At 46.7% G+C, this 10,075-nt stretch overlaps 1 protein-coding gene across 1 annotated transcript; it reads left to right on the top strand.

Annotated features, from left to right (window-relative positions):
• The first annotated feature begins 3,043 nt into the window (after window positions 1-3,043).
• On the top strand, window positions 3,044-5,049 carry YWHAH (tyrosine 3-monooxygenase/tryptophan 5-monooxygenase activation protein eta). The gene has a single exon (XM_028480314.2). The coding sequence runs from the start codon at window positions 3,600-3,602 to the stop codon at window positions 4,260-4,262; it is 663 nt and encodes a 220-aa protein (XP_028336115.1). The 5' UTR covers window positions 3,044-3,599; the 3' UTR covers window positions 4,263-5,049.
• The last annotated feature ends 5,026 nt before the right edge of the window (window positions 5,050-10,075 follow it).

Below are 10,075 nucleotides of genomic sequence, written 5' to 3'. Positions count from 1 at the left end.
GTGAAGATATAATGTCTGGGGTGGCCGCACTGGCCACAGCTGGTGTGCGATGGAAACAAGAGTGTTGAAACTGGCATTGGAGTAGAAAGAAGGTTGAGAACCTTTGTCTAGATCTCTTCTATCTCGAGAAATCCATGTCTAGTCTTTGTTCCTTATTAGAAACATGTGATTGTTGAGATGCAGTAAATCATCTCCGTAGACTCCACAGATGGCCATCCCACTGGTTTAGTCTTAGGGTGGTTGGGACCCGTTCCTGCTTTCCTTTCCCTACACCGTTTGCCTCCCAGTGTCTGTGCCTCTTAGTGGGTGACAGGACTTCTCTTGAAGTCTCCTGGCTCCCGTATTTTGGAATTTGAAGTGTTGGGAACTCGTGCTAACATTAGTGAAGGTTATTTGCAGTAAGTATCACCAGCCAAGACTGGCTGTAAATCTTGTTTTAATAGGCCATCTGATTTTACTTCAGTCCGTAATTTTCCAATCTGGGGAAAACTCCCAATTTTCTTTAGTTATTCGATCAAGTAATAAAACTGTCTTCCTCCCATAAGTTTCCTTTTGTTAACCGAGCTGTAATCCAGGAGTATTAAAACACACTATATTTAAACGTATCCAGTTATTTCCTAGTTAGGCCCTGGCTGGGGTTCTGAGAACAATGCTTGTTTAGCCATTAGTCACACTCAGCTGATGCCGATAGTGATTCATTCAGACTGGCAGGCGACCAGGTGATCGTTACATAAACACTGACACTCTTAGTCAATGATATTTCTTGTGAAGGTGTCATAAATATTGCCCAGTAGCCTTTTTTGGCAGTTTATTCCTGATGGAGAAGGGATCCTCGGATTCCTGGAACCCACAGATACACCCACATTTATGTTGATATTCAATAGTATTGACCTCAGGCCTTACCACACCTGTTATAGTTGCTCAGGAAAAATGGAATCCTAGGATTTTAGAGCTGAAGAAGTCCTTGGAGACTGTTTAGGCTGGTCCCCCTTATTTGACTTTTGATTTCCAGAAAAGCTGTGTTCTGTTGAAGGTCACACAGCTAGCTCAGGCTAAACTCCAGATGTCTTAAGATTTTTTTTGAGTAATGATACCACCCCTTGTGCAAACACTGTGTGATATATAAATATTTCAGATATGCACTCAATTTTAATGATGTGCTTTGGGGACATACTTTGAGGTGTCTTTGCAATAGTCCAACAAAAGCAGCTTTACTGGTCACAGGATGAAGTATATAGTGGCTCCTTATGGATGTCATTTGCATTTTAACATCAAGTGGCCTTAGTTGGATTTACTTATTGGAAGATCTGAGGAGCTTTTCAAATTCTGTTCTTGCCTCATGTTTTGTTTTACTGAATATTGGCCTAGAAAAGTGTCATGCTAAAGGATTCAAGCATTCTGAGATTTGTCATAGTATTTGAGATGGAATTTTGATTTATAAGGGTTGCTTCCTTAAAAGACCAAATTATCAGAAAAATATCTACAATGTCTCTTTATACTTTTAGTAAGCAAGTGTGTTTAAAGGCACTCCCTGGAGGAGAAAACTAGTGGGGTTACAGGTCTTGAGGGGAGCATGGATTGTGGATTAGTAGAGAGGAGGGGATTGCCCCAGACCAGCGTGGAGACCATTCCTGTCTTTGTGGGGAGGAATGAGGAGCCGGGCTTGCAGGCAGCCCTCCTGGGGAATGTCAGGGGCAGCTTGTAGCTGAAGACTACACTGAAGGAGGAAGTGGGTTGGGTTGATTGACTAGGCAAAGAGGGAGAGGCCATCCCTGGCTAACGATTTGCAGCAGAAGAGTAGGGGTTCTGGGGACAGGGAAATGAGGGAGTTAGAAGAGGGAGCTGGTATTTTTATTTTGTCTGGGATTTGTTGAGGAGGGAGGTGGTGGTAGACAGTTGCATGTTTCACTTTTAAGAACTTGGCACAAGTTTTCTAATTTTACACATTCAGTGATTACATTTGTTGCTTATGTTCTTGAACTACTAATTTTTCAAACAGACCTATCATCCTTTTTAATTCATTTTTTTTAAACTTCTGATTCTCTACTGCTCAGTCTTCTTAATCCATGGTAAGCATGGTTGTTTTATTATGTTGTTAATAAGTTTCTCCATCAGACTTGGCTTTTCCCTTCCATTGGAGCAAGTTCTGTCCTTATAGTTTGATTTAAGTAATGCCTTTTTGTTGAGTTTTGTGGTTTTCTAAGTGCTGTTCTTTTTTCTTCTTTTTCTGTTTTTAGAATTAAAGACCTTTCCCAGTAGGTCACATAGTTGAGGAATCCCCCCACTTTATAGAAGATACAGGCCAATTTAGCGTGTTAGTGGCTTTGCTGGGGCCCAGAGTTTTCTGATTCTAAGTCTGTATTAGTTTCCTAGGACCACCAAACAAAGCCACCACAAACTGGATGGCTTACAACAAGAGAAATGTATTTTATCACAGTTTGGAAGGCTAGAGTCTGAGATCAAGGTGTCGGCAGGGCTGTGCTCCCTCTGAAGGCTCTAGGGGAAAATCCTCCCTTGCCCCTCCTCGTTTCTGGTAGCTCCTGGTAATCCTTGGCCTTTGTAGACACATCACTCCAGTCTCTGTCTCCATCATCACATGGCAATGGCTTTTGTCTCCAGATCTCCCTTTTTCTTATAAGGACACCAGTCATTGGATTTAGGATCCACCTTATGCAGTACGACCTCATCTTGACTTGATGACACCTGCAATGACCCTGTTTCCAAATAAGGTCATGCTGATGGGTACCAGGGGTTAGGACTTCAACATGACTTTTTGGTGGCACAGCTCAGCACAGCAAAGTCCAGTGCTCCTTCTACTGATGACCCAGCTGGCTCGCTTGCAGTTGGCGTCATGAAGAATTTGAAATTTAACGTTTCCACTTAAAATAATTGGTGCTTCTATCCTTGATGGGCAGTCAGGGTTTCCTGTCAGGTAGGTCGGAGTAAAGCTTGCTGCTGAGTAGTTATGCCTCCTTTCAGCAGAGGCTGGGGACACTTTACTGTCACTAATGCATCCGTTTTGGGTTGGGGGAGGGCTGGGTTTACCGGTGGGGTTCCACATGTAACCAGGGTGAAACTCTGGCCACTAGATCTGTGTGGTGTTTGAGCTCATCTGGGAAGCTCTTCTTTGTTAATAAGTGTTTGAGGGAGGTGTGATTGGTTCTTTCTAGAATAGAAAGCTGGAAGTAGACTTCCAGTCTGTGATAACCTTTGAACATTTGACAAAGGAATTGTACGATTTTACTGTGAGAATATCTTATGCAGAATAGCTGAGCCTCAGGGCTTTTCCCCAACACCTCCTTGTGCGCCAGTACCTCACAACCTTCCATCAACACTTTTATCCCCACACCTCCGCCAAGGTGAAGGCGGCATCTTAGAAGGCCTGAATTCTGCCTTTTTCAGAGTCCTTATCACTTTTGAGTTAATATCTATCTCTTCTGTTAGACTGCAGTCTCCCTTCATATAGGGTCCTCGTCCAGTTGGTTTTTCTTCAGTGGCTTGTCCGTAATCCTGTTTTTGAGGAGGGTTGTTGACTGGGTTGAGGGGAAGATCTCTCTCCAGGGTTTTCAGACTCGGGTCTCAGTGTTTATCTTTTGGGGATGTTGCAGGTGACCGAGCTCAACGAACCTCTCTCCAATGAAGACCGAAACCTCCTCTCCGTGGCTTACAAGAATGTGGTTGGTGCCCGGCGGTCTTCCTGGAGGGTCATCAGCAGCATCGAGCAGAAAACCATGGCCGACGGGAATGAGAAGAAGCTGGAGAAGGTTAAGGCTTACCGGGAGAAGATCGAAAAGGAGCTGGAAACAGTGTGCAATGACGTGCTGGCCCTGCTGGACAAGTTCCTCATCAAGAACTGCAATGACTTCCAGTATGAGAGCAAGGTCTTCTACCTGAAGATGAAGGGCGACTACTACCGCTACCTGGCAGAGGTGGCTTCCGGCGAGAAGAAAAACAGCGTGGTCGAAGCTTCGGAGGCAGCCTACAAGGAAGCCTTCGAAATCAGCAAGGAGCACATGCAGCCAACACACCCCATCCGGCTGGGCCTGGCCCTCAACTTCTCCGTGTTCTACTACGAGATCCAGAACGCGCCCGAGCAGGCCTGCCTCTTAGCCAAACAAGCCTTCGATGACGCCATAGCCGAGCTGGACACACTAAATGAGGATTCCTATAAGGACTCCACGCTCATCATGCAGCTGCTGCGAGACAACCTCACCCTCTGGACGAGCGACCAGCAGGACGAGGAAGCCGGAGAAGGCAACTGAGCGCCTCGGCCCGCCCCCGCCCCCACCCCATCACCACCGGTCCTTCCTCACCACAGTCACTAAGTATCTAGTGCTAAACCTATCTGTATGGCAGCACAGCTACTCAGATCTGCTCTCTGCACCCGGGAAGCAGTTCCAGATAAATTTATGGGCATTGCTGGACTGATGGTTGCTTTGAGCCCACAGGAGCTCCCTTTCTGAATTGTGCAGACAGGTGCATCCTGAAGGAGGCATTTTCCTATGCCTGCTGATCTAGGTGAAGTGCAGGCGAAAGCCTCGGGGAAGTTAGGAGAATTAACCACACAGGCTACAGTTGGTATTTAAATGGTCCACTTAAAACCATCTGCTAGTGTTTTGTTAAAGCAGTACATCTGTGCATGCAAAAGTGAATTCACCCCTCCCACCTCTTTCTTAGCTAATGGAAAACTGTTAAGGGAAGCTGATATGAGAGACCACTTGCTCCTTTCCATCAGTTTAATAATAAACTTTAATGTGAGGTTTCAGTAGCGCCTTGTTTGCCTCTTTAAATTATGATGTGCACAAACCTTCTTTTCAATGCAATGCATCTAAAGTTTTGATACCTGTAACTTTTTTTTTTTTTGGTTGCGACTGTTTAAGAATCATGGATTTATTTTTTTGTAATTATTTGGCTAGTGTCCTTGTGTATCCTGACAGCGCCATGTGTGTCAGCCCATGTCAATCAAGATGGGTAATTATGAAATGCCAGACTTCTAAATTAAATGTTTTGGAATTCAGTGGGTAAATAAATGCTGCTTTGGGGATATTATCTCTGTGTGTATGGTCTTTGTTTTTCCTGCCCTCAAGGATCCCTGTCACGGCTCACCGCTTTGAATCTTGGTTTGATCTCTCAAACCCTGAAGCATTTCTGGAATAGCGAGTCTTGGTGCCCCCTGATTCTATCACACGTTTTGCAGTGTACACAAAAGACTCGTTAATTTTAAATAGTTTTATGTGAACCCAGCTAACAGCCTCTCTGATCCCCTCTTCCTGTTGCTGGTGCCTGTACGGGAGGAGCCGAGCAGACCCCAATGTCGTGTTCCATGGCACAGCTCCTCTGGAAGGTGTGTGTGTGTCTGACTTTGAGGGTGTAGCTCCACTCAGCCTACTGGAACATTGGTTGCTATGTATCACTCAAAGTAGGTACATGTTCTCAGTTTTTCTTAATATTCTTTTGCACTAGATGGAATAAAATGTTAATTCGGGACACAACTTGGATCCCTAAAATAAACTTTAGTGATCATTATTAAGAAAGCATTGAGTATTCTTTAAAAAATAAGACAGCAGACCTCCCTCTGAGTTTAAGAAAGAGAATGGCCTGGCCTCTAGTGCACTTTCCCCATCTGCCTGTACCTCAGGCCTCTCCTGAGGCCCTGCGTCACCAAGTGGACTCTTGCTTCCCCGGGTGATGTGGACTCCAGCCACTCACGATTTCTGTCACCTCCAGCGTGGGGCTCGGGACCGGACGTGCTTGTCGAGTGGATTGGTTCAGGTACACAAAGGCCCTAAACACCTTATTCTTGACTGAAGCTTGACACTAGACTGGTGGAGGTGGCCACGCCCAGTCTCTGTCCTTGAACTTACACTGTGGTGGAGCATGGACATTTAACCTATTTTCTCATCCTGAAGTAGAGGCATGACCCACATGCTAATAAGTAGTCCAAGCCTATTTCAAGTTGACCTAATTGCCAGCAAAAATCATCGGGTTTTGCTTCACTTAGCAGGTCAGGTATTTTAAAGCCATGAGCTTTATGTGCCTAAGGCACTTGACTTTGATAAAAATTCGTAGACGTTGAAACTTTGTACATTTGGAGTGCACTTCACAGAAAGGGCTTTAGAAAAAGCACTTAACATTTTCATTTCACAACCATCTTGTGAAAAGTTTTGTCCCCACCTTACAGGGGAGGAAACTGAGGTGCAGAGGTGGTGGATCTCTGGAATCAGCTGGTGCCACAGGACGGCCTCTGCCCACGACCTCTAATTCAGAGTCCTAACTGCCCTCTGGTAGGCTCCAGGCAGCCGACAGCCTTTGAGGCTCAGGCCCCTCATTTTTTGAGTAGGATTTGGAATATAAGATTTAATTCAACCCAAAGTACCATGTACAAGGCATCCTCTTGGGTCTTGGAATAGGGTGTGGGGAAGTATGGGCACATAATTCCAATCAGCCCTACAAGTGGTAAATGGGGTTCTTTGAGAGGACTTGAAATTACACGTGGCGTAAAGCTGAAGCCTTCCCTATTGTGTGATCTCAAAGGCTTCCTTCCAGTTCTGCACACTCTGATGTTTTAAAACTTGTTAATATCAAAGGAAAAAGACAAAAAAAGCTTGTCAAGGTAAAGTTATGAAATGAGATGGGGTCATCTCAGTGTTACTGCAAGGGAAACAAGACCAGAGAAATGAATGGCTTTCCCAGAGTCTCACTGCAAAGTTAGTGACAGAACCTAGACTAGCACTCAGATCCCCTAAATCCTTGTTTATGGTTCTTTTCACCGGGCCACAGTCTTGGGGTTGAGAAGAAAAAATGGATGTGACACACATCCTATTCTGGGGACACTTTCAGTGCTTTTAATATTTTCACTTAGAGTTGAATGAATTATACTTGGAAAGGAATGTTTAAATGTATTGATGCTAACTAATGCTCAGATTTTCAGTTACTCCTCAAACCCTGCTCAAAGGTCCATTTGTTTGAGTTGGAGGAAAGGGTAAGATTCTTGATAATGGAGCTATTGTCGGGTAAATACTTGGCCATCTTAAGTCACTTGGGATTGGGAAGCTCAGGATGCCTCTTGGTTCTGTAAAATAGGCTACGTTCAGCTGTCAGGACCTGCCATTCAGAGGCTGAGGGGGTCCTCAGTTCTCAGGAGACCTCCAAACTATGGGGCAGGCACAGGCACTGAGTCACAGCTGAGTGGGACTGAACAGATCATCTTCTGTTACAAAGAACAGCCGTTGGGCTGATGGAAACAACCATTTCAAACACCTTGTGTGTTCTGGGCACCTTAAGCGCATGGTCTCAGTCTTTACAGCAACCCTGGACGGTAGGAATGATACAAGGGCCTCGCGGCTTTCAGGATCTTAGTTCCCGGATCAGGGATCAAACCCATGGCCCCTGCAATGGAAGCACAGAGTCTTAACTACTGGACCACCAGGGAAGTCCCAGAATGATACTATTTTTAACAGATGAGGAGATGAGATACCAGGTGGTATACGTAGCTGGTAAGCGGTAACACTGAGATAAAACCGGGACAGTCCTACCTCAAGGCTTTTCCCACCACAACATGGGTTTTTTGATCCCCACCTGGAGAAAAGGAGTTCTAGAAAAGTCATAACAATAGCTAACCCCTCTGCCTGTCTGTTCTCTGTCTTTTCTTCTCCAGCCTCTGTGATGTCCTACCCAAATCAAATCCTTCCTTCAGGGCCTAATGAAATGGCGTCTCTTATGAAACCTCTGATCTGGTTGAGGTCCCCCCTGCCAGGCGGTTGTGAGTCAGACTTGACTGATTATTCCTAGTCACCGGGCATCTCTCCCCTCCACCTCCCTTGGACCATGGGCCCCTGTGTTGCCAAGCAAAGCAAGGGCTCCAAAAGGCTGGGGAGCTAAAGACGAAGGAATCCACTGTCAAGTTCATCTTCCCAAAGTACAGCTTCCATGTTGGTCTGAAGGGCAGAGGCTGTACCAGGAGGGAGAGGGAAAGGACGTTTGCCAACTGCCTTCTGCGGGTGACTCAGCGGTCACCTGCAAAGTGGGGCTTTACATGCATTTCAACTCAGAGCTAACATTCTTGTGAACTGGGCTGTAGCTCCAATCAGGAGGCTCCAAGAGGAAAAGTGACTTTCATGTGGTCACGCAGCGGGGAAGGGGCAGAGCATCTGCGTGGGGCTCCAAGGCCCTTGCTCTTGTCATGAATATGTCACCTTCAGGCAGAGGCTGGAAGCCTGACAGTCCAGGTCTCCATTCATGGGACCTCTTTCTCCCTCCAGCCCACTTCTCTGTTACCTTCTCCTTTACATTTGCCTCTTCAGCCGGATTAGCCTTTTTTTTTTTTTGCTGCCCCACCCCCACCCCCAGGCATATCCAGGGACATGGACCTTGATGCTTGTCTTCCTCCAATCCTCGGGGCTCCTTCTACCAGAAGGGAGGTACCTGTAGGGGCTACAGCTACAGGATGACTGGAGGTGGACCACAGCATGCCCAGCTGGACCCACCTGTTCAACCTGATCTCACTTTGGCTCAGGTCTTAACTCTGCCTTCCGGAATGGCTTTCTGATCTTGGCCTCTTCAAACCCTACCTAGGAAATCCCACCTCCCTGCCAGCTACTGTGAGCCCCTCTCTGGGCTCCTGTACTGTGGGTCTGCACCACATGATGGTATTTATCACCTGTCTTGTTAACAAACATGTTGAGCTCCTACTATGTGGTAGGCATTGGGCAGGGTGCTGGGGGTGGATACCTTGGTGAATTACCTGTCCCTGTGGGGCTAACACTAGTGGGGGATACGATAAAAATATATAATAATACAGTAACTATGAAAATGCTACTCAGGTTCTTCTCGGCATCTAGCACACAGCTCACAGTAAGAATTTGTTGACTTCATGAGTAAATGACTGATCTGAGGCCAGAATTTTGACAAAAGAAATGACCAAAAGGAATCCTTCATTTCTGCGCCCAAATCTACCAATGAGCCATGTAAGAAACCGAGGGCCATGAGCCCTTGAGCTTGGTTCTAACATCACCTATAAACTGGCAGTGTGACCTTGAGCATGTCCTCACCTCTCAGCAGCTTCTAAAAACGAGGCAGGTGCTTGGGGTGGTCTCTGGGCACTTTTGCATTTTGGAGATTCTGTGATTCTCTGTTATTTTCAACTGCTCTGGGATGGTCCCCATCCTCTTCCTGGCCTTTTTCCTGCTCTCCCCCCTCCCTTTTCCTTCCTCCTTTCACATCTGTCCCTTTTGCATCCGCCCTCCACCCCCCCCTTCACTTTCCTGGCCACCCCCCAGTTCCAAGAGGGTTTCCATGGCAATCATCTCCTGGAAGTGACATCACTCATCTCCTAGGCAACTGTTTCCAGGGCAGTGACATCATTCGGTCACCATGGCAACCCTCCAGGAGGACAGTTCTGCAGTAAAATGGGCAAATAGAATTCTTATTTATTTCTGGGGGCTTGGGGACAATGTAGGGAGATTATTAACAGAAGAAAAAGATCTCAAGAACAAGAAGTAAAAGCTTTGGGCTTGTAGGGAAAAAATGGGAAGCCAGGGTGGGGGCTGGGAAGGAGCAGAAGCTCTGGGGTGAAGCCCTTCTCCTTTCTAATAACTAGGCTGACCATTTAATATGTCACCAGATTGGGACACTTGAGAGTGAATAAGGGCACCATTATTATTATACCAGATGACAGATGAAAACTGGGCCTCCCCCAGCAAACCAGGGCATGTGTCCCCTGCCCAGGTCAGGCAGGTGCCTGGCCTCACTCCCTCACCTATGGCTCATCTTATAAGCGTGGATTCTGCTCTTCTGTGTGCGGGCACCGGGGACACCACAGTGAGCAAACCGGCCTAAGGGAGCTCACAGTCTCGTGTGTGTGTGTGTGTGTGTGTGTGTGTGTGTGTGTGTGGTGGGGCCGAGGTAACTGCGCAGTCACCGGGTGAGTGTTGCTGTGCAGCCTGAGTGCAGCGCTCAGAAGGGAAGGCAGAGAGCGCCAGGGGCGTGTTCAACACAAGTGCCCAAAGCAGCGAGGGTGGGAGGGGAGTTAGTAAGGGGGTTGGAATGGCGTGGGGAGAAGTCTGTTTAGCAGAGG

Source organism: Physeter macrocephalus, chromosome 19 (genome assembly GCF_002837175.3).
Source record: "Physeter macrocephalus isolate SW-GA chromosome 19, ASM283717v5, whole genome shotgun sequence".
Lineage (NCBI taxonomy): Eukaryota > Metazoa > Chordata > Mammalia > Artiodactyla > Physeteridae > Physeter > Physeter macrocephalus.
The sequence above is the reverse complement of the archived record's forward strand: the minus strand, read 5'-3'. Positions and strand labels throughout refer to the sequence as shown.

Bases quoted from the DNA above. Each gene is read 5' to 3' on its own strand.
- YWHAH (XM_028480314.2), top strand. From the start codon at position 3,600: ATGTTGCAGGTGACCGAGCTCAACGAACCTCTCTCCAATGAAGACCGA.